This window comes from Astatotilapia calliptera, chromosome 16 (genome assembly GCF_964374335.1).
Source record: "Astatotilapia calliptera chromosome 16, fAstCal68.1, whole genome shotgun sequence".
In the NCBI taxonomy this organism is placed as follows: Eukaryota; Metazoa; Chordata; class Actinopteri; order Cichliformes; family Cichlidae; genus Astatotilapia; species Astatotilapia calliptera.
The window spans coordinates 30,723,967-30,748,587 of NC_137437.1; the positions used below are offsets into that span (position 1 = coordinate 30,723,967).

The 24,621-nt window shown below is 40.2% G+C and overlaps 2 protein-coding genes across 5 annotated transcripts in view; both read left to right on the top strand.

Annotated features, from left to right (window-relative positions):
* The first annotated feature begins 247 nt into the window (after window positions 1–247).
* pgap1 (post-GPI attachment to proteins inositol deacylase 1) lies at window positions 248–19,676 on the top strand. The gene is made up of 26 exons (XM_026145002.2): window positions 248–535; window positions 3,492–3,645; window positions 5,856–6,031; window positions 6,190–6,361; window positions 6,458–6,618; window positions 6,799–6,851; window positions 6,931–6,997; window positions 7,137–7,242; window positions 7,377–7,435; window positions 8,069–8,152; window positions 8,311–8,360; window positions 8,513–8,564; window positions 8,645–8,722; window positions 9,416–9,491; window positions 9,582–9,655; window positions 9,738–9,789; window positions 9,869–9,935; window positions 10,288–10,393; window positions 10,480–10,518; window positions 10,634–10,818; window positions 10,990–11,220; window positions 11,300–11,435; window positions 11,889–11,939; window positions 12,182–12,393; window positions 13,225–13,329; window positions 13,411–19,676. Exons 1-26 carry the CDS (start codon window positions 404–406, stop codon window positions 13,547–13,549), a joined length of 2,817 nt encoding a protein of 938 aa, XP_026000787.2. The 5' UTR covers window positions 248–403; the 3' UTR covers window positions 13,550–19,676.
* Window positions 19,677–21,332: 1,656 nt separating this feature from the next.
* The window catches only part of hecw2a (HECT, C2 and WW domain containing E3 ubiquitin protein ligase 2a), a 46,752-nt gene continuing 43,463 nt past the window's right edge, over window positions 21,333–24,621 (top strand). Inside the window, exon 1 of one of the 4 annotated variants that reach the window (XM_026144563.2) lies at window positions 21,333–21,972. The gene's annotated coding sequence lies outside the window, so the exon portion shown is untranslated. The remainder of the gene's footprint in view (window positions 21,973–24,621) is intronic. The other 3 variants (XM_026144559.2, XM_026144560.2, XM_026144562.2) reach the window with 3 other exon arrangements.

Here is a 24,621-nt window from a genome sequence, read left to right on the forward strand (position 1 = left end):
TTTGCACTTTAATTAATTATTTTAGCTTTGAAATTGTCACAGATTGACTGTTTAATTGCTTGAAAAAATATATACATATAAATAAAGGTAATACTGTTAATAACACACAAGATGATAAAATTTGAAAATAATAAGAAAAAACTTAACAACAGCTGCTAAGCTAAGCGTAGCTATTTCTCGCGTGAAACGTGTGACTTCCTATTTGCTCTCTCATTGGTCCATTTCATTTAGAGCTTTACACCCATTGGCCGGCCGAGCTGCCACTCTTTGGGTGTGCGGCGTGTGGTTCCTGTTGTGAGCTTCAGCCGGTGTCTGACAGCCTGGCGGGGAACGAACAGAAGGAAAATGGAATCGTGTAGCTCAGACATCAGTGAAATTTAAAAGCCACACTCACGGTGGAAGCATGAAGCTCGCCGCGGTGGCTTTTTACGGTTTGGCCGCGGGGCTGCTGGCGGTCGGCCTGCGAGAGTTGCTGACAGGCTTCGAGGAGAACAGATGCAGTATGACCTATATGTTTGAATACCCGGAGTATCGGGTGAGTACTCAGCTAATTAACTCAGAGCATTCCAAAGACCCGCATATCAGCCATCAGTTAGGTATATTCGGTGTGCTGTTTAAGGCAGAGGCTGGTTGTGTGTCGCTAAGTGGCTTCTTATTTTTATTAGCGCGAATGAATGTTGGTTTATGACTGCCAGGTGTGTTCTAAGCTAGTTTCTGAAGGCTGCTAGCGTTAACTGAGGGAGAAAGTAATGTCAGGTGCGTGGCTACCCTATCAGTGTGTGTTGTCGCTCTTTGTCCTCCCTGACAGGTGTGTGAGTGTTTGTTTGCTGAGGTTTAGGTTAGTCGGATTATTATCAATGCAGCTTGAATTAACTGCTGATGCTTGACCCCTCTCGGCAGGTCACCTGCAGATCAGCTTTGCACGATATCGGACGTGGGTTAAATGCACACAGGTCCAAGCCTCGTGAAAGTAGTTGAAGTGGTCGCCTTCCTCTCCTCTATGTGCGCACTAATGGGTTCATCTGTCCAGAAGTGGGGCACAGCTGGAGGCCATGCGCCATGTGGGCATCAGCCTGAGTCCACACAGTTCAGGAGTGTGTGTTCTGTTAGCGAGAACAAGGATTCAGAGTCCCACTTTATGTAGATATGCTTAATGTGCACAATGGACAGAGTATCGGGAACAGAGTTCCGAGATATACAGGGCGGAAATGTATGGAGGTCGAAGACGGCCAAAATTTAAAACAAAGTCTTCAGAAAATAAATTGACATGATGTTAAAAAGAATAAAACAAATGCATCCATTTTAAGATGTGATATAAACTAAAAAGATATTTCTATGTTAACTGGCTTCTTTATTTATTTAATTTAAAATTAATAAATAAACAAAACCTTATTTACCGTTATTTACCTTTCGGTTTAATTTTAGTGTTAAAGGATTAACATTTCAAATACTTGAAAGACAGAAACAAAAGTCCCGTTCAAGCCAGCATATGAACTAGCAAGTCATAGACTACACAGGTGTAATGCACAGACCCAGATACCTGCTAACTAGGACTAATAAAATAGACACCAAAGCTACACCACTTGCCCCAGCAGCAAAACGTGGTGTAGAGGTGCAGTTAAGTCACTAAAATTAGCAGAAGTGAGGCCCACCAGCCAGCTGTCAGCTACAGCTGTCTATATTGGCACACCGATCAGTCAAACTGGCCATGCCCTTAATGTTAAGGCTTCAAAAAATAAGAACAGTTGAGTTAAAAAATTTCACCCAGTACAGTTGTTAAAGGAAGAAATTATCTATTGACAAGCTGTAAACATCTTTATTTCTGCTTTAAAGGTGGACAATTTAACACTAGAGTCAATGGGGACACAGTTAGAGCATCTAGTGGACATTAGAGGAACTGCACCTTGTAGTATTTTTGTGTTGGCTCAGTGCTTTTGCCACGTGGTTTTGACATCTCACATATGCTTCCCAGATATATTATTAACTTCTTTTGAAAAATGATCTTATTTTAAAACTGTCTGTAAGGTGTTTTATTTTAGATAGTCTCTTTGCTCTTATTTTGAAAGGTCAGCAGGTGTGTGTATGTCTGAAAATAACTGCTACAATATCCCACCATGAGACATCACATGCACGGTTACTTTATTTTAAACATCAAAGTAAATGGTCCTGACTGACAGCTTTATTTTCAGCTCTCTAATCCCCTGACTCGAGAAGGCCATTTCTGTCGTGAGCCGAGTGTCGATCAAACGGCAGGTGAAGAGATGACACTTTGAAGGACACCGCCCTCGTTCGTTTCGTGAAACAGAAATTCATGAAGAAATGTAAAAAGATAACAAAACAGCCAAAATTCACTTCACTTCCAGAATTACAATGTTAATGAGACATTGTTACCAAGTGTTAACACCGTTTATAAGTCAGTTAATACAAAATGTATCCATTTACTTTCAATAAAATCCCTCCTTTGATAACTAAGACATTTAGAAGTGTCTCATTTAGACACAAAGCCCTCAAATTGATGTCACACATGACCATAAAATAAACTGCACTCAGGTGCACAGTCTCATCACCTTTGGTTTAATGTCACATCCATAAACCTCAATTTTTATTTTTTTTTAGACGAGCATTCAATCTAATATTTCTTTGTCCCTAAAAATTAGGTTATTATAATGTTTTCACAGGTTGGATCAGAAGTCTTTGTCTTATAAAATTAAAGTGCCTCTATTGTCCCAATAAACAGGTTAGTTTTTAGGTTAGGGGGTCACCATTTTGGTACAATAAGTACATTTCATTTGAAAAGGAAATATGGAAATAAACAGGTTTAAGAAAACGATCGATGACCATAAATTGTTTTTAAATCATGCTACACTTTAAAAACATGTCAAATTTTAAATAGACAATGGCGTAAATTCATAGGTAAATGAATAAAGAAGCAGTCAGTAAGTTCAGTTTTTTTGTTTTTCTTAGTCATTTGAGGACTTTTAATTTTGACACTTTGGACCCTCCATAAAAACCAAGTAAACGTATTTATTTCTTATGAATGTTGGGCATTTCATCAGAGTGTCAAACTAAAATGAGAGTTAGCGCTTTGTCATACTGCAGCTCCCCAAATGACTTGTACCTGACAATCCCAGAATGTCCTGTTAAAAATTTCTAGGGGAAAAAATGAAATTTTAATAGGACTTACATAAAATTTCAGCTCCTTACTGTCCATACTTCCGTTCATTTCAAACACCCCACCTCCCCAACAGAATTATTCCCTTAATGGTCAATACAAAAAGCTAGTGTTATAGTATATTTGTCACTTTTAAACATTAAGGATCAGCTGTACTCATGCTCAGTGTTTGCGTAGGTGCTTGGAGTAAATCAGCTGTAGATTACATGTAGGCTCAGCTGTAGTTGCTTTATAGCAAGCTCTTTGTGATGTAACTGTGACAGCAGGCTAATGAGCTGTGTGAGTTTTTGCCTCCTAACCGCTCTCCGTGTGGTTTCAGCGTGTGGCGCTGCCTCGCCGTGTGGCCAGACTGTACCCGGCCTACGGGCTCTACCTGTACGGAGAGGGTGTCTACGCCCAGGAGACCCGAGCACTCAAACTCACCGGCGCCCCTGTGCTTTTCCTGCCTGGAAATGCTGGAAGTTATAAACAAGGTAAGAGTGCAAAGTTGATAATGGTCCAGTGCTTACATTTAAACTATCATGAACGAGTGGGGGAAAAAACTGAGAAGTTAAGTTTTGTGCTACAGCAAAGACAAAGGAGAAACGGAGGACATCAAGCTTTTTGTTGAGTCATTTCTGGCTGAAAAAACAAACTGAAGTTTCCTTCACAAACAGAAATTTTTGTCTTTGTGATGCTTGCTTTTTGCACATGAGGGGTTAAAATGTCCAAAGTTAGTGTTGTGTTTGCGCTGTGAAACTAAGGGCTGTTTTCTTCTTCAACAAATGACATTCCTTGTTAAGAGACCAGGGAATCGTGTGGTCTAAAACTACTTCCTCCCATGTATTTGTACTCTGACACATGAAAAAAACTGCAAAACCAAAAGTTGGTATGATGTGTGACAGTCTCTCTCTGCTCAGCCAGTTGTCATCAAGAGTACCTCACAGCCCCCAACTCACTAAGAGGAGCATCGCTTGAAACCTTTTAAAAGCATAAATTTAACCTGAATAGAAAAATGGTGGGAGGTTTTATAAAGGTGAAATAGCATAAAAACTATTTCAGACCACAGCTGTATATCTGTTTCCATACTGTTGTGAATATGGATTGTCAGACAGCGGCACCTGCTTGAGCCTGCTGGAGTTTTTCTTCCTGTTAAAAGGCAGGTTTTCTTTCCCACTGTCGCCATTTGCTTGCTCAAAGGGGTTTCTTTGATGTTGGGTGTTTCACTCATTCATTTTAGTGGCGTCTTTATCTTCCAATATAAACCATCTTGAGGCAACTGCTTTTGTGATTTGATGCTATATAAATAAAACTAAATTGAACTGGATGTTGTGGCTTGTTTTGTTTTTTTTTGTTTGTTTTGTTTAACTAGGAGGTTTTTATCTTATTTTTGTAGTCGTATAAAATGAGCAAATATATTTATGAAGAAAAAAAGAATTCAGTGACGGATGGATTTGAAAACAAAGTTCTGAACATTTTCTTGTAAGAAAGCTCTAAAAAAAACAGTTGGTGAAGGATTTGACTTCACTCGAGGACTGGATTCATATAGTCCACAAAATTTATGTTATGTAGAAACTGACATTTAATTGAAGACAGGAAAAGGCAAAGTGTTGGAAATCCTGGGGCGATTATGTATCATCGTTTAGAGTAAGCACTAAATTAAGTTGGTCAACAATAACTTGTGATGCTTCAACCCCCAAGTTGCTAAGTCATGTTAGTATTAACTTATTTACTTCCTTAATTAGGTTTATGGGTCTTGAAGCTGGTTTGAAGTGTTGGGGTATACCATATACATCCCTGGTTTCGAATAAAAACTCATAATTTGGAACACAAGCATTCAGTTTTTTAACTTTAAGTAGATGCTCAAAGCTTTTTGCATTATCACATCGATCAGGATACCTCAGTGTGTTTTTCTAATCTATTCATCATGAAAAACTGGTTCAAGCACATGTTTTCACAGTTTGCGCTTGTTTTTTGCTGTGTCGTTATTACGGCATTTTAAACGCGTCACCGAGCCTCACTGCTGTACTTCTCTTAGTATCATGAACTCACTCACTGTAGTTTAATCAGTCCAAAATAATAGAAATAAACCTGTGAGTGGAAACAGTCCTCAGCACATGTGCTGTTTATTCCTGCTGAGTAGAATTTGCTCAAACCTGCAATGCTAATGCTAAATAAAATGCAGTTAATAGGTGAATATACTTTTTAATAGTTTAAGAATAAATGTGCACTGCATTTTATAATATAATTTATTGTATATTAGATTTTTAATTCTTGGGAAATTCTAACCTGGAATCTTCTGGTGACTTCAATATTCTCTCCAACTAATAACTCTTGTTGATGCAACTCCTTTCTGAGATGATGGTGGCTATCCATTCTTTCCACCAGCTGTGTGTAGGAGTGGAACGCCCCCGCTTTTATTCCTGTGAATACAAACAGATTTTGCTGTTACTCTGGTGGTTTTTTGCTGCCCTGCATGCAGTATTCCTCAACATTTCTTCTCCTGCTTCCATTTTCTGGCTTCCATGATCACTTTTATCAATAATCCAAAGTCTGAAAAAAGAAAATTATAAATAACTCTTGCAGAGATTTATCTGATCAGATGATGCTCGATAGCTAAGTAGTACTGACCCCACAGCTGCACCACATCATTCAGTTTAATCCTCACTGATTTAACACCATCTGTGTTCTTCTGTTGTTGAAGCTCGATCTCTGGGCTCAGTCGCATTGAGGAAGGCTGAAACCATGGAGGGAGGTCTCCACTTCAACGTGTTCACTGTGGACTTCAACGAGGAGCTGGTGGCGCTTTACGGCGGCAGTTTGCTCAGGCAGACGCATTTCCTGCACGAGAGCATCAAAGCCATCCTGAGGCTGTACAAGGTTAGGCCTTGAATATCAGACTGGGTTAATCCAAGTGACGGAGAGAGAGAGATTATAACCGGTCTTCACCTAATATCAAATTTAAAGTGAAGGGAAACTAAGTTGAACTCTACACACGCCAGAAGACTTGAAAATTTCACGGGTTTTTATCTCTCCAGCACCTGAAGACCCCACCTCAGAGCGTTGTGCTCGTCGGTCACTCCATGGGAGGAGTGGTGGCCCGGGCACTGTTCACTTTGCCTCGTTTCAACACTAACCTGGTCAGCATCATCATCACCCAGGCCTCCCCTCACCTGGCTCCAGTGCTGGCCCTGGACCCGTACCTGCTGGGTAAGAGTTGGTCAAACCTGCTCAGTTCGACTCGTTCATGTAGCATAAACAGATTTCTACAGTTTTTTTTTTTCTCTGCTTGGTTGCTGTGTGCAGATTTCTACTCTGCAGTCAGACAGAAGTGGGTTAACCAGGCAAACAAGCTCAGGAATGTCACAGTTTTGTCCGTCGGGGGTGGTTATCGTGACTACCAGGTCCGCTCCGGCCTCACTTCCCTGCCGTGTCCTCCAGGAGACCCGAACAAGCTGTCACTGGTGGTACGATTTGCTCCTGAATAAAGTTTCAATTCAGCCCTTTTTCTCTGGTTCCTTTTGGTATCGTTCTCACTTTGGGACTATTTGAAGGAAAAGTTCTCATTTTGTGTTGTTTTTGACTCCAAGTGCTGTTTTTTAAAATGTACTTTTGTATCTTAAGTTTTTCGTCTTGTTTTTACCAAGGTGACTGCAGTTCCCAGGACGTGGGTGTCTACTGATCATCTGTCCATTGTCTGGTAAAGGACTTTTTCCTTTTTTGGAGCCATATTTAAATATTACTAAAATTATTTATGTTTGTGTGTCTTTGTGTTTCAGGTGCAAGGAGCTTGTTCTTGCCACTGTCAGGGCGTTCTTTGATCTCATCGATCCTGAAACCAGACAGGTGTGAACAACAACAACATGTGTTTTCCTGCTGAGGAGACATGAAAGACAAACCTCCATCAGAGAGAGTTGGGAGATGGGAATATTTAAAGCAAATGAATAAATCTGACAACCTAACTTAATCAGTTTATTCTTAACAGTTCACAGAAAACTCTGAGAAGAAGTTAGCTGTGCTGAACCATCATTTCATTAAACATCCCGTGAGGTTGCCTGGAGAAACTCAAGAGACACCAGTCTCCATTTCAGGTCTCCATCTCTTCTTTTATGGTTCATGGCGACAGTGTAATACACTTGCATCCAAAGTTTCGCTGTACCTCACTGTGCATTAATGATGAATCACTAAGATCGGTGTCCTGTTGTTTGTCTGTTTTCTTTTCCAGATCTTCCTGATGCATGGAGTGAAGTTAACACACTTCGTCTGGCTTACAGCACACCAAAGGTACAACAGAGCCTCACCCATCTGTAATGATGATTAATAATTGAATGGATTATCTGCCAGTAGCTGATACAAGTTGTAAAAGAAAGTTATTTTTAATGTATAAAATGTATCTACTCGGTAAAAATGAAACCATCTGGAGTGATGTCTAATCCATAGACTGTATGAAAAAGATGGACGTAGCTTACAGGTCTGAAAAATGAAACCAGTGCAGTAGTGCTTAAAGGCCATGAGGGGGCGGGGCCTCCTGTTTCAAAAAGAATTCTGATTGTATAGAAATTATAAAATGACTTGTGACCTCAGTAAACATGTTCCTGATTCATTGTTCGTGATTACAAGCGCTACTTTAGAGTCTTATCGAATATAACACAATGTTTATTGTGTCAGTTATCGTCTCATTAAAAATAAATGAAAATAAGATAATAAATCAGGCTGTGCTTTACGGTGTGACTACACTGTGCTTGAAGAGTACGAGTATGAGCGTGTAGCGTCCCATAAACGATGTCTCAGTTAAACCCACATGTCGCACTTCACATCTGGTCAAGGCTACAAAACAGGATTATTTGACTAATTAATCTGACAAAACAAACAAAGCGATTACAGTAATCATAAGTGTTTTGCTCTCTGTTTGTACAGGAAGGTCAACCCAAGTTCTTCCTGTTTGCCCTGTCGAGTCGCAGGAAAGCCTACAGCCATTTCTACTGCCGGAGCAACAACCTGGTGAGTTACTACCTTTTGTTTTTGAGCTGTAAGAGCTTGATAATATTAACATGTGTAAGAGTTAAGGCTAAATGCTTCATATTTAGTGCAGGAGAACCAAGAACATCTTTTTAAATTTGAAACCAAGTGAAAAGAGATTCTGATTTATTGTCCAACAGGAGATGACCAGCTGGGTGTATGGCTGTTTGCAAAAGAATGGCTCATCATGGTAAGTATATCATTAATGTCAAGCTTTTCACACCACCTTTATTCTCAATAAGCATCTTTAATATTTTTCTCCAATGTGAAAAATGTGATGGAGTTTGTGGATGTGTTACACAATTATTTATTTCTGTTTCTTTTATGTCTCTTTTCCTCCAGTGTGTTTGCAGCAGATCTGTCTAAGGGAACTGAGCTTTTGCCTCCCTACAAGGTAACTATGGTCTAAAAGAGACTCCATTCAGTTCAGTCTTTATCCCATCAGCTGTCCTAACAGTCTGTCGTCCTCCTCAGGTCCTGACTCTGAGGCTCAGTGACTTGTCGTCTTTTACTCATCTGTTTGTCTCGGCCTCAAACCTCAATGGCAAGCAGGTACTTCAAACTAAACAATGACTCAGTATTTCAGATTAACCTGCAGTAAAAATGTTCTGGTCTGTTTGCCATTGTTATACTTCTACTTCCATAACCTATATTTGAAATGAGGAGACCAGTGTTGGCTTGTTTTATTTAAACTTTAAGCTCCATATCATCTTTCTGGCTGTAGATTTTGTACACAGCTTTCCGAAGAATAGCTGAGTTTAGTCATGAGTGTTTGTGGTCAATGTGCACAAGTCCACAGTGGCATCAAAGGATTTAAAGGTTTTTTTTGATATATAAAAAGCTGAAGCTGTTTTCACTCCTTTTACCGTTTTAAACCTAACAGAGGTGAAACTACAATGGTTCACAAATTCTGCTAAGACTAGCTTTAACCTCCTAGTTCCATAGTGTAAAGTCTGTGTGATGTCCAATTTAGCCCGCAGATGTTATTGTGCTGTAAATTTACCGTGAGCAAATGGATTTGATGTGTGCTGCGTCCTGTTTGCTCTACTTGGGCAAGCCTCTCTCAACTAAACCAAAAGCAGTGATGGAGGTGATCCAGTTGTATGTTACATGCTGATTCTGACCTGATCTGTGATCAGCCTCAGACTACCCAAAAACAGAGGCCAGAAGAGGAAGAAGCCAAACAAACAAACCCCCCTTTTTTTAAAGAGCTTGTCAAGGTGTGTGTGTCTGTCTGCTCTGCAGTTCACGGTGGAGTGTGAGTGGCAAAGAGAAGAATCTCAGACTCTGTCTGTCGCAGTGCCGCATGTCCTGTCCTTCGGTGAGTAATCTAGTAAAACCGATTCACAAACTTTTTAAAAAAAAAAAAAGGTTGGTTTTTTTTTTCAGCAATTGTTATTTGGGTTTTTAGGTTTGACCTCGAGTGATGTTACGGTTAACTCCTCTGGACTTCTTCACACCATCGAGCTGCAACACTTTCACCAGGTAGCTTTCACTGTGTTCTCAGGTTCTAGTCAGGATCAGCTTCCCTGTTTCAGCTAAATTTAAAACTCCTCTGTGTCTCCAGGTCTATCAGGCTTTCAGAATTAATGTTGCAAGCCAGTGCAAAGTACAGAAAGGTGAGTGTGTGTTGTTGGATCAAGAAGCTCATGTGCTCATGCTGTAATGTAATAGTGGTGACTGATTGTGTGTCTGCAGACAGATTGCCGAGCGTGTACAGGATAAAGGTGCCATGGTTTCGAGAGGACTCTTTAACCACGGTCAGGTGAGTTTCTGAAGTTATTCTTAGAGACTATGTTTAAGTAACCATGGTGAGCCAAATGCTTTTATTTTCCCTCCACATTTTGGCCCGTCTGATGTCAGTAAGATCGAATTTCCCACTGCGGTCATGCCAGAGCGCAGAAGCCTGACCCACCTGCAGTTCCAACCTTCTGTTTGGGAGGGACAGCCAATCAAAAGAAAGTTTACTTAAAGAGGTTTTACATCTGCTTGTTAGAGACAGAGGATGAATTGAGGGGTTTGACTTAGACTAGTACCAGTAAAACAAGAACTGTTTTTGACCTATGATGAGTAGCTTTTCTTTTAACCTGTCATGATTGATGTGATCTATCTGCCAGCGTGCCATCAGTGACGGAGATCTCAGGGATGCTCCACACAAGTCGTCCAGACAACACCTCAGGTGCACTCCTGCAGCTCCACACTGCCCCCAACTGCCAGTATAAGGTACTACCTTCCAGCTACCAGAAAGAAGGTCGAGTCTTCTTCACATTTGTTGTGACAAACTGTTAAATATTTACCCTGTGACTTAGGTCTCCATAAGAACTTCGTTACCCAGGGTGCTCGGACAGGTAGGAATTGCCTTGTTTTATTTATTCCGGTGAAATTAGGGGCATCGTGGCATTCGAATAAATCTTTCATCTTTAATTACCAACTTGATTCACGCTGTGGCATCTTATCTGACAGATACTGAGGTTCTGTGGTCACATGGTACCAGTGTACACAGCTGTAACCCTCCTTCTGGCCTGTGGGGGGCAGGTGTCCTCCATCCTGAAGTCAAGGCGAGTTGCAGACATGAGTCAGATGGTGGGCAAAGGCCTGCAGCCCCACAAAGTCAACCTGCCTGTGTATATTCTGCACATCGCACTCAGGTAAGCTTAGTGGTTCTAATATGAAGCTGAGTGGGAAGGTTATTTTTTTTCTGGCCTCAGAAAAAACTGACTGTGGTTAAAACCGCCTCGGCCTCCTGCTTTAATTTAAGATAAATTTTCATATAACAGTCAAACGCCTCAGGATGGTTTTCCATTCTGTCCCCCCCACAGCTGTAGCTGCTTTCAGGAGGTCTGGTCCATGCTTTTCCTCCCCTCTATGGACACACTCCCTCCAACCTTCCTTGATGTGGCATTTCATGAAGAGGAGACACCAGGTGAAGAATGGGTTCACCTCCTCTCCCCTCTGCTGTATATTTTTGGGGCAGCTGTGGCGTACTGGGGCAGCGCTCTACTCAGACTTGTTATCCGGCTGATCTCGTTGGTCTTGGCTCCATTGCACAGGTACCGAGGTTCATTAAAACATTTGAAACTGGCTGATTGTCTGTTTGTTCGCTTGAGTTTTAATTCTTTTCATCTGCAGGCCGTCTGTCTCCAGAGACTGTGGCACCCTGCGGCTGCGAACCCAGCTCCTCATCACGCTGTGTCTGACTGTTATGGGCGGGACTTCCTGTGGGGCGTTGTCGATATTTGCCTCCTTCCTGTTCCACCTTTATAGGGTGAATATTGATTTAATTAAATTATTTATAATTCTGCTGTCCAGAGCTGCTTAGCAGGTAACACTTCCTGTAATTCAGATTATAATGAAGGAAAAAAAGCCTTAAAATATCTAATATTTACCATAAATTTACTTTAAATTTGATTATGAAGATAAAAACAGTGCTGGGCAGGTAAATTTTGTGAATCAGGTTTTAAAGCTTTTGGGTTTTTCATGAGACTTTCTCAGGAGTATTCAGTTTGTCTTTGTCTTGACCAAACACCAAAGCAAACAGATTTTCTAGTGTATATTTTATGTTCTTAAATAGATATTTAAAAACCATGAATTGTATTAATTTATTTATTTTTTTAAGTGGTGCAGGAGCCTTTGGTGTAGCATGGACTTCCTCTGTGGAAACAAACTCTGTTTTGAAGTTTCAGCTGAGCTGCTGTTTGTGTTTGTTTGTTGCTCTCAGGTTCTGAGGCTGCAGATGACAGAAAGATATTTGAGACACATGTTGAATCTGGTAAGATGTTCAGGTTTAACTAACATTTATGTTGTAAGATTTTCATTTTTCTTTCATATCAGGCTGTAACCGTACTTAATTTTGCTGCAGTGATTGAGTGAGTGACTGGCTGGCAACGGCCTCAAGTGGACAATAGGGGAACTGCAGTTTATGGCATTCCCACATCTGCTTATTTAAATACAGATTGCCAAACTGTTATAAACCAAGCTTTGTCTGATTCATCTCCTCTGGTGTCTTTCCAGGCTCCCCGGAAGCACAAAGAAGCTGAGAATGGCACAATCGATCCCGAATGCTTGAGCAGGTCTAAAGAAAGCAACGGCACCCCCTTGCTGTCGGAGTGCGCCCTGCAGGAGGTGAGGGATGACCTGCAGCTCCACCTCTGCCTGTCGGCGCTTTTCACTCTGCCCGTCATGCTCAGCGGTCCCTCGCTCATCCACTGGATCCGTAACCTGAGGTATGTGAGAGAAAGATGCTGCTCTGCACATCAGCGTTAATTTCTCTGAACCTCACAGTTGATAAATAGATGCTAACTGTGCAGTATGTTTGTTTTAACGCACATGTGCAGTAGCACAGTGACTACAGCAGTCTCCAGTAGAGTGTCTGATTTACAAAGGAAGTCTACCTGAAGTTCACCCATGATCACACAGCTGCTGCTCTGGCTTCAAGCAGACAGCCGAGGGAGCAAGCTGTTATGACTCAGTGTGTGCGGAAGAGGCCGAGAGATAAATAGGACTGCATAAATCATTTTTTTATTATTACATTACTTGAGTAAATTAAGTCTGAAGTTTATATATATATATATATATATATATATATATATATATATATATATATATATATATATATATATATATATATATATATATATATATATATATATATATATATATAAATTATGCTTGCAGCTCCATTACTGTACCCTAAACTACTTTCCTTGCACACAGGGAAGCATTTGATGGGTAAATGTGTGGATGTCATGGAGGCAGAGTTCAGGGCAGAAACCGTCATATCCTTTGGATTTTCCCTGTAAATTCACATTAATGACTATTTATTATATTTAAAAAATGTTACAGAGTGCACCTACTTGGTTATTTGCATAAAATGCCTAAATGTCTGGACTTGTTATTTGGGTTTTTAGGTTTGACCTCGAGTGATGTTACCGTAAACTCCTCTGGACTTATAAGAATATGGGAACTGTATGCTTAAATAAACACAAAGGTACAGAGTGTGATCATTAGGATAAGTAGTTCCATATTAACGCTCTCTGTTTGTTGAACCTGTGCAGGTATTCCACCCAGCTGAATCCCGACCCTTGCTGGCCATACATCGTGCCTCTAATTTTTGTCTACATGCTGCTTATTAACTGTAACACTTTAAAGCTCAGCAACAGGTAGGAGCACACCTGCCCAGCACACACATTCCCAGTGAGATCCTTCATGCTAACAGTTAACTTGTTCTTCATGTTTTTCAGTAAACTGCTGCCTCTGACCTCCTGCCTCCCTCTCCCCTTGGCCATCATCATGGTGACTTTCTCTCCTCTTCACCTCTACAGAATCACCTACTTCCTGTTGGCGTCACTCATCCCGCTGGCCTTGTGCTGTCTCCTCTGACAGCACCGGGCTGGTTTCAGTCTCCATCTCCACCATAACATGCCTCTTCTTAAGTCGCAGCCTGACTCTCTGAGGCTGGTTGAGGACTTTCTGTACCGGGCTGCTATGGAGCGGAGCCATAGACATACATAGCCTGGTTAACTTCCTGCTCACTGTTAGCACTAAAGGCTCCGTGGTGATTACACAGGGTGTTTTAAAAAGAGAGGGTGTAATGGCCTCAGAGCATTTGGTGCAAATATGGCTCTGTTGGATTGTCCTGAAACCATGTTTGCCTTACTCTGTATATCTATAGCTCTGCCTTCAGGGAGCGCCAGCTCCACAACCAGTGAAGCTTATGATATGAGAGACTGTGGAAAGGGTGTTACTGTTATAACATGATGTTGTTTCTGGTGTCAACAGTGGCTTTGTCCACTGTGGTCACTGTGCTGTAAACTCTTACACTGCCTACTGCTTAGCAACGACTTACAGCTCTAACTGTTACCTGCTCACTGTCGTAGTACCTCCTCTAAACCAGAGGCAGAGTATTACATTTATTCCTTTAGAGAAATCCAAAGCAGGCGTGTTTATGTTCTCACCTATTTGATGCACAATATTGGCAAAATGAAGGGTTGCACTGAGGAAGGCTTGTGTACACGTGCAGGTTTGGGGGCGTCTTGTTATCCAGAGAAAGTCTGAATCTCCATGATCTCTACTACACCTGATCAATAAGAAACATTCTACTTCCTGTTTATTTGATTTTTGATTTTAAAAGGTTTAGCTGCAATTCAGGGAAGGGTACAGCAGGGGGAGCTCATGAGATAGTGTAAGAAACTAAACAAACTAAAAGAATTTTCACCAGATTTTCAAACATATGGCGGATCAAAACTGCTAAAATAATAAATAGTAAATCTGTAACTGAATTAAAATTATATCAGATGCCTAAAACAAATATTCATTAATTTATAACAAAGTAAATAGAAATTTTTATTTTAATTTCCCATATCTTATTTTTTTCCAATTCCCTGTTACCCTTTTATGCCTGATGGGGTGTTGCTGTCACACCATGGGGCAAGCGGGCAATGTGGACACCCAAGTTTGTGAATACGAAATCAAGTTCGAAGTTCGAAATCTCAGTGAGCTCAAACTCGAGGTCAGAAGTCAACTATTCTACATATCACCTGGGCATTCATTATTATATTTTGCTTTAATTTTGGCAGTTTCAGTGCTCTGTAGAACAAATTTATCCGTGCACGTGTCAGACTTTTTAGGGTTTTTTTGTTTTTGCTTTTTTTAAAAAAAAAAAATATTACATGTCATTTTGAGAAGGAAGTGAGCACTTTAAAGGCATTGCTGTAAAACGTGTTCAGAAATCTCTATGTGCCAAACTCGCTGTAATCCTGTTGATGGGTTAAAAGTAAGTTAGACCAAAATGCCAAGGAATTTGAGAGATGAATGCTAAGCAGAAATAAATTAGCGTTTTAAGGTGGAACAAATCATAAATATTTCATTATGGGCATACAATCACATGTTCGTTCTATATCAGGTGTGGTTGTTGGTGTTTTGAGGTGAAGGCAGTGTGTTGTTTCTGTGTACGTTCTCTGTGATATCCGGACCTTGAATCCTGGGATTGGAAGTAGAATTTGCTTTTTGCTGGTGTTGTGTTGAGTTTAGTATTTATCTTATGTTTGAGTGTTGGTTGAAGTTTTTTGTTTTCATTTCATATTTGAAACGTTGAAAAAACATAACATAAAAGAACTTGTAGATTTGGATTTTAACAATTTAACAAGGAGAGGATAGAGTTGTTTTGTTTTTTTTGCACTGTCAGCGAAAAAAATCAAACCAACCCCATGTTATTTATCTTGGCACCTCCTGACTTCCATATTTTTCTTTGTTTCATTACAAACCCTTCAGCTTCCTGCTGAGGATTTAAATATTCTAAAACTGCTCACAAAAGTTTGTTATCATTAATGTTGGTGTGAACCAACATTAATGATGGTGCATTGATTTGGGACTATTTTCAGTTGCGGATTATTACAAATTTAATGCTCTAGTTGCTTCCTTCAGCAGCTGCACAGAGTGTGAAGTAGAATACAATGGATACGGGTTGAAAATATGAATGAAGTGAGACCTTTTACAAGAAATATGACAGAAATAAGACTTTTGTTTTAATGAGAAGAGAGAGCATCTGATATGTTGAAGCTTTTGAATGGAAAGAGTCATAGAGAAAAAATCTGTTGCCACAATTACTTCAAACTGTTATCATTGCTGAAAACAGTTTTGTGTGTGTGTTTGAGTGCTGTTATAACATGTAGGCCTGACTTTTTGTTGCCTTTTTGTTCAATTTTTGTTGCCAAATTTACATTTTTAAGCCAGTTTCACTCACACTCGTTTGACCTTAAATCAGTTTAATCAGTTAAAATGTTTTTTGTGTGATAAATATATGGGTGTTGTGCTCCAAGATTACTTAACAAAAAAAAGGGAAACATGTTGTCAAACATTATTTTGGCTGCTGGCCAAAACACATTCAAGTTCGAAATGGGGTAATGTGTCTAAAATTGGCTTTAATTCCTCAATAGCTTGGAGATTACTTTTATTCAGCCCCTCGAATTAAAGCAGAGAGAGTCTACTTTAAGCCTGTAGTCACTATGTCACTCTAACTTGAATATGTTTTATTCAGTAACTAAAATAAATCAACTTCAAGCATATAAGAAGCTAGCTCTGAGAGTTTGTATTTCATGTCATACCTTTCTCTCTGGAAAATTATGAAGGACCAAAAATGCTGAAATAATAACTTCATAAACAAATAAGATATAAAATGCGCTAAAATTAATAAGTAAAAATTAACGTAAGTATTACTTAATTTATGGCACATTTTATAACATTGATTTTTTTTTTTTATTTTTTTTTTAACTTGTGATTTAATCTTCCATTGTTATTAGTTTGTAGTTAAGTTATGCGTTTGGAGGTAGAAAGGAAAATTATCTGCATGACAGTGCCATCATTTTTATGAAGAAAAAAATCAGTTTTAGCTAAATAAAGATGAAATGAAGAAACACGTTTGTGGAGATAAATGGAAGGAAAAAATTTAATGGAAATAAATAAATACTATATAATTGATATTATGGGAAACAATATGGTGACAAATATGTCGCTCTTTTTTTCATTAATTGAGTTGTACAACTTTTTACTTTTTTAATCTTTATAATTTGATCTTTATTCATTGCCTTGTTGTACATGAATTTTGACAGCTTCAGTCCTCCGTACTAACAGTGTCTTATTTTATTTCTGTCTTACATCCTGCTGCTGCTGCTGTGCCTTTTTGCTTTCTTGTGTAAGCAGCAGTTTGTGTTCAGATCTCAGCAGCTTTGTGCTGGCTGAAGCCCTACATTGAATGTAAAGCATATTTCACTCCTTTGTGTCCACTCGCAAAGCTCCTCTGTTTTCTTTACATTTTATTTAAAATGTGGGACTCTGTAGTAACTAAATACTAAAGATTTAGGGACCAATCAAGCTCACAGTCAGAAGTCAACACGCTCTGCAGAAACCGCTGTTCCCAATGTGAATGTACCTGCACTGAATGTCTCTGTGTGTTTGAGTTTATACAGTGGTGTAAGTGTTCAGCTTTTCTCTGCACTTGTGAGTTTTTGGTATAGTTTTAGTGCTTTGAGATGCACATCGTCTGCCTCGCTGTGAATCGGTGGCAAACACAACTTTGTAGAACAAATTAGTAGCGATGAGAGTTATGTTTTCTATAAATAGACTTGTGACTTGTATCGGTGTTCACTGTGATCACGTCCTTCCACATGCACTCTCGCACCGAGTAATCCACACACAGACAACTGCTGTTCTGGGGACATTTTGCTATTTCAAATTTGGTGGGTTTTGTGTTTTTTAAAAATGTGATGAAGCTCTTGGAATACATTCAACATAAAGTTAAAACATTTGGATTGAAATAAAGCAGGAAATCAAATTCTCATTTTATTTTGTTCTATTTTGAAATGCTGTCACTTGAAACCAGTGTGCCAAACTGATGCATTCTCTTTGTAGAGCATCTGTCATATATATGAATGTGCAGCATGGCTTCAGTTCAGGTAAAAGGACCTTTGCATAGAAGGGCACGTTATTCCTCCAAATCTCTCTGTGGAAGCCTCCAGAAAAAAAACCTCAATTTGTATAAATTGCATAAAATAGGCGCAGGAATTGCTGCCACAATGTCTCCTATTATAGCCAAAATCGGCAGTTAAAGTGGACCTTTTCTTATTTCCAACTTCATATTTTTTATTCTTGGACTCCTCTGTAGCAGCTTTGCATGATTTACAGTTCAAAGTAGTTCTTCTTTATCTTACACTGGGCCAGTTTTAACTCCTCTCCCTTTAAGGCCCTCATTAGCAACAGATTTGAAAAAGCAGGTAGGTGGTTCTTCTATGTCCCCAAATTTGGATGTACCCTCTTTATGATGTCATACAGTTGCAAACTTAAAAAACAAAACTGTCTGAAACTGAGTGTTCTGAGCAGTCTTAAGATGGTATTTTCAGAGAACGGGGATTATCTCTTTATTTGAAAGTTTCATCATGCTTGGTATGAAATACAGGAAAGCAGAATAGAGTTTATAACATCCTAAATGTCAACCTGTTCAAAGTGATTATTATTTTTTATTTTTTTAGGCATGCAAATTTGTGTGAACAGCTAAAAATATAAGCTTTTGTTTGTTTGTTTTCTCATCCAGCTACTGACACATTTCTGTCATATTTAACAGGATTACTTTCTTCCAGGGTTCCAGTCAGCAGCTTGACCTCTCCTCTTCCTCTTATCTGCGTTTTCCTAATTTCATTACACTCGGTAATCTTCCAGCTTCTCCTGCTTTCTGAGCATCATTTATTTTAATGTTCGGAGTGCTGGTAGCTGCTTACAGGAGCTTGTGCCTGCTGATGGTTGGGAACGAGTTCATGAACTTTTGAAAATGGCATCACCCCATCCTTTCATTAGGTCTCTAAAGATGCTCATTGAGGTTTGAAACATTAGTAAAAGTTAAATAGAGGTCAAGTCTTTTGCAAGGTGTCGTTTTCATTGTCCAGAAAGATTTGTTATAATTTCAGTTTCAGACATCAGTTTGTCTTCTTGCTGAACTGAACCACAGTAAGAGAAGTTTTCACCAGATTACTGCATCCCACTGCATCTTTCTTTCTTTTTTTTAATGAGCTTGCTTCTCTGGCTCCCAAGGTGACACTCACTCTGATTGATCTCTGGAAACATCCTTTGTGCAGCTGCCAAAACCCGAGCTGCTTTTACCCCTAAAAACAGACTAGAGGCTTCAAGATGTCGCAGTAATTTAAAGTCTTAAAATCAGCCATTTTACTGGTACTTACTGTAAATTCAAGTGTTAAAAGTTATCAGCATTTGCAGAAACTTTGATTTTATCTGTATTGTGCTGAAGAAATATGAAGTGAAGCTGAACTGTGGCCTGGCTGTACTTTCATGTACGTACCAAAAGAGGGAGCAGCGAGTTAGTGTAACCTTGCATTTAATCAATAAAAAGCACATTCCTATTTACAGTGGCAGCCAAGGAAAAGGCTGGTAAACTGCTGCCCCCTGGTGGTGAAAGTTTTAGTCGTATTTCCCAGAACAAACACAAAAACCTTTAAACGACACACATCCTTGATCTCTTTTTTTGCTGTTAAGTGACAGCCAAAGAAACAATATCAGAGACAGCTGATTGTTTTTATTCATAATCATCTTCTGTACAAACTTGTGATGTTTAACAGTGTTTACCTGGTGATATGAAATGTTCTTACTGCAGTCTATAAGTGCTTTACAGTTCAGTGGTTCCACTTGTCTTGCTTCTGCCTACAGTGACTTTAATACCTGTAACCTCCTGCTAGCTGGTCCTCGTTGTGCAGAACTAGTTAGTCCTCTAACACATGCTCATACATCAGGCAGTTGGAAACGCCTTGTTTTGTTTATTCACGTTTTCTGAAGAGGCTCTGGCGTGGACGAGTATTTAATCCTCAGGTTTCTGTGTCGGTGTGTCAAAATCAGTCGCTTTGATGTTTTTTATATCTCTCACATTTTTATCTGATGTGACTGTAAATGAGCAAACTGTGCAATTTTTTTTGGCACTGTTGTTGTTGGAATAAAACCGCGAAAATGACTGTTTTTGTTTTTATTCTGTAGTGATGTGATTAGTTATTGTTACAAAAGCATCCTCGGGGCAGTAACAGCTGAACTTACCTTGAGGTATCCAGAGACTTGCTGAGACATCAGTGTGATTAAGATCGATGCTTCCCTGCTCATAAAATTTAAAATTTGGTATTCAAAAGATATTTATATGGAGGGCCAAAACTATCAAAATGAAGTATAAACTAATAAACAACACATTTTAGACATTTATTTTTATTTTATTTTTTGCAGTTTACTTTATTTTATCTATTGACTTCTCCATTGTATTTTCCTTTCAATAATTTTGATATTATTTCAATCCATCCTTACATACTGCTTCAGTCATACATGTGTTTTCTTTTGAACATCCATCTATTGAACTTTCTGTGTTTATAATTTGACAGTTTTTGTAAATCAGGGCGCAGCTGAAATAAGCTTTTATTGTGATTTTAATGTGACTAAAACTATTTTAAAAGTAGTGAATGATGATTAGTAGTAGTATTTCAGGCTATACCTATAACTGTTGACCACATATCAGCGTCTCACCGGAAAATACTCTTTACACTACACTTTCATGCAACACCAAAGATTAGTATGTAAGAGATGGGCATGAGGGCACTAACTAGTCAGTGAAGTCCTGTTAAAGCCTGAAATGCAGCGTTTTCTCCACAGTCATCTTAGCTTTTCAAACCAGCATACAGCCCTAAAGTATGCCCTGTTTTATCCTCCTTTTTAACTCTAATGGGAGCATAATTTGCAAAACATACATCATTCTGTATTAAATTAGACCTCAAACTGCAGACTTGAATCATAATGTCATGGATCAGGCCAGCTGAGGGCCATCTTCCCTACACAGCAGGATTATTTTTTTCAGCCAGAGCAGTCTCCCCCTGCTGGTCATCAAAGCCCATGCAGTTTTTAAGAGACCGGTTCACCGTTTCTGCATTACCTTCTTCTGTTTCAGTTTGGCACTCTTGCTGCACGCCTTCTATACAGTCACCAGAGGACTGTGTGTGCCTGCCATCACCTGTTTATCTACAATCTGAATCACATTATTAAAGGAACCAAGTCAGTGTTTCTACAAACTCCACTCAATTTTACTTAACAAAAAAAAAAAGTCTCTAAAATGAAATCGGTTATACCTTAATGGCTACAGAGTTTTGGTGATACATACGGAGAGCTTCAGAGGCTGAAAGCAAAATAAATAAATACATAAAAATTTTAAGAAGTTTCTAATTTTTGAATATTTTCATAATTTATAACAAATTTTAAGCCTAATCATTTTTTGATGCATTTATTTAATTTTATTTAGTAGTTTATTACATTAAATTCGCATAAATGAACCCACCAAATATTACTTTCTTGGAAAGAAAAACCACTATATTAACAATATTTATTATTTATAACTGCTACAGATGTTTGGGTTTTTTTTCAGGGGGAGTAAAATTGTTATATACGTTTTTAGAGGCCCGTGAAACATGAATTTGTCATCTTGTGATATATTTTTAAATTTTATTATTCTTTGATTTTGTCAGACTTGGTCCTCTATAGAGCTTAAACGTTTTTAAATATAGTGCTTTAGTACTGTGTGTGTCTGTGGTGCAACTGTGGTGCAACTGTAGACAGGTAGACAACACTAAGCGCAGTCTCACTCTCTCTCTCGGTGGGACGTGTCCAGATTCACGCCCACTCTGGCATTTTCCCACATTAATATGCAGCGTATATACTGTACGTTATCGTCAGTCAAAAAACTACATCTCAGGCTCGATGATCCTCTGAAGAAATCCCTCCGCGCCCTGAAGAGGAGAAGTCGCTCCTCTGCAAACACCCTGCCGTTACGCCATCCTCCGGCAGGCTACGCTTTTCTCGTCCCTTCCTGGACTGACAGCAGCTGCTCAGCCCAGTCAGGTTTTGAGCATCTGCTGGGACTGCTGGGAGGACGTCGGCTCAGACTGCAGCGCACTGCGATGCAGAGAGGGGGGCACTGAGGCTGTGATGCCGGAGCTGTAATCCGTAAACCTGTGCGGACGGAGCGCAGGGTGGAGCTGGCGGAGTTCGTGCGCACACCTCTGGAAGCTGCTGCCGAAGAGGAGCCTCTGCAGCGCCGCAGCTTTGCACCGGGAACCCGCCTCGGTACGTGACTCCGAAACCGAAGCTGCCCCGGATCCCACAGGGAGGGGGGCTGTAGCGCGGCACCCCGCCCGTCTCGCCTCATTTGGACCGCACGGACCTGAGCCGTGATATTCGCGCACGGAACCCACCGAGCAGCCCGCACCTCTGCGCCAAAGGTAAGCAGCTCCGCGAGGCGCGGGGGCGCGTGCAAGCGCTCGTGGCTTCCAGCAGGCAACGAGAGCCTGTTGATGACGATGATGAAGGTGCTGCTTAGAGTAGCTGAACGCGCCGCTGAAGCGCCGCAGCACCGACTCCGCGCTGCTGTTCGATCGATTTCTGTGTCACGCGCGTGTCTCTGCACAGACGCGCAGAAAGGGAAAAATGACGTAGGGAATTCCCACAGTAATCCAATAGCGCGCGGCGACACCTGCACATTCCGCCAGTGCGGCGCGGCCTGCTGCCGCGCGCGGCCTCGCCAGCGGCGCGCGCGCGGACTGAAACGATTAAAGTTGGATGCGAGCCGTTATGTAACGTGATTCTGCTGACGCGGTTCGCCATGAGCGGGGGTTACCTCCACGTCCCCGCGGCTCGGGGGTGCTGCTCCCTGTTTACGTCCACGGCGGTTCAGCTCAGCCCGACGGGATCGATCTGAATCACAATCCATGAAAGTGCAAAAACATCACCTCGTGTGTCTCTGCACTAATGAAGTCCTCACCTGTTTATTTAAGGCAGAAGGTATTGGGGACATGTGGCAACATGTGGGCTTGAATACTCAGTCTACGTTTAATTTACCTGATGTAATTTTACATGCACATTTGAATTTGTCTGTTTAATCCGTAGAGGATAAAGTTGTTGTTTCTCACACTCACAACAACTCCGTCACCACTGGATGTAGCTCAGGATGCTGTAGGGCCACAAGGCTTACCTCTTTATGTAAGACTGTACATGATTTTTATGCCTCCTCCCCCTGTCCCACACACTGAGGCACTGCTGCACTCTTTGAGTGGCTCAGATATTCAAAATTCAGTATTTCAGGGAATGCCAAACCTTTAATTTGCATCATCAAAGATACAAAATTCGTTTAGTAAATTATACTCTTATACTTGTTGTCCCACATTTACTTTCTTGTCATTTGGTCACACTGGTACACTGCCATGGTGTGCCATTTTGTGGCCCACAATGGGGGCTACCACATTAGCTACACACACCTTCAGAGTGGTCCAGTCTGACAGTGTAGATGCGCCAGCAGTGGGTTTAGTGGATCAGTGTTGAACACCAATGCTCCAGAAAGGGTCAGGGTTAGAAATGTGTTTCTAGTCCACGAAATAAATTGTGGTTGAAGAGTGTGGGACAATACATGAATGATGAATCACATGAGTCACATTTAACGACGTGATAAACACAAACATTCATGTTTCCATCACTGGTTTGTGGGATAAGCGAGCGGTGACAATTTTATGATAGAAACTAGTTATTTTCTGGGTCAGCTTCCAGTGTGATGATGAGAGGCAGTTTTGATTATGTAGCTTCACATCACAGCTTAGCAAAAAGCCTTTCTGACTTTCAGCCATCAGGTAGGTAAACAACCCCACAGCAGAGTTATACTGTCCCATTCAGGCCCCAATCCCCCCATAGTTCCCCCTTTAATTTCAACATATTTGTGGTCCTAATTGAGTTTTGCTGTTGTGGAGCCTGCAGTGTCTTTGCTAAATTCCCCTTTGGGAGCAACTTTATTATAAATTGTTTATGCTTTGATCTGCTTTCAAGGTAGGGGTTTGGATGAAATCTGCAAAGCTGCAAGCACGCTCAGCTTTCTCAAAAATCTGATACTTGAAACAGATGCGTTACCCGAGATGAACTGGAACATGCAGAATTTCTGTTTTGCTCTTGCAAAGAAAAGAAAATTTCCTCACTTGACAGAATTTGACGAGGTTATGGGGGGAGGTTTGGTCCTGATATCTGTCCTGACTGAGACCCTACAGAGTCTTTAATGTTAGCTGCACGTAGGTCTACTGACTGAGGACTCAGTATACAAAGTAATTTGTAAAAGTGATGTGGAAAAACAGCATAAACTATCTTTTTGGCTGTTTCAGTTCTACACATGCCTCTTAAATAAAGTACTGTAGTAAATGCATGTGTGTTGTAATTGTTCTTCGAAAGCATATTAATATGGGATAAGTGTGATTTTCCCACTTTAATATGAACTGGATACACAGTACATTATGATTGGTGAAAAAAATAAAGCAGATGTGCTGCAGTTTGGAGAGAAAACCCCAACAATCAGATCATTTCCTGTTAGCAGCACTTAGTGACTGTAGGGAAGAAGAACTTCCTTTTAACAGGAAGAGACTGACAACAGAGCTGGGATCATGAAAGGACAGCCATGTACTGTGACATGCTGGGGATGTGAGAGGAAGATGAAAAGAAAAAAGGCAAGCATAGAGAGACCATGAATAACAAACAGGTGATATGGCTTTTTGTTTTGTTGTCTACCTCACTTCCTGTTTATTTTGAAATCTTAAATGCGCTTTAGTGAAGTCATGCTTTAATGAGGTCATGCCATTTTTCTTCTATACCTCTCTATCTTAGACCGTATGTTAAAAATGGCTACTGTGACATCACCTTTTGGTTTTAGACTCCATATCTTGAATCATTTAGTCTGCCACCATGTTGTCTTTTTTGGAGCCAGAGTTGACCATTTCTGGACGAGGGGTTGGAGTGCTAAGTTATCAGCTAATGCTACCAAGCTTGGTTATCAGTCTGCATCTATAAACTGGACAGGGTTATGTGCAGTCACAGATATCTACAAATTAAAGATAAGTATA

Coding starts and splice junctions, on each gene's coding strand:
- pgap1 (XM_026145002.2), top strand. CDS start 404: ATGAAGCTCGCCGCGGTGGCTTTTTACGGTTTGGCCGCGGGGCTGCTG. Junction 6,852..6,930: donor GATCATCTGTCCATTGTCTG/GTAAAGGACTTT, acceptor TTTGTGTTTCAG/GTGCAAGGAGCTTGTTCTTG. Junction 8,565..8,644: donor AGCTTTTGCCTCCCTACAAG/GTAACTATGGTC, acceptor CGTCCTCCTCAG/GTCCTGACTCTGAGGCTCAG.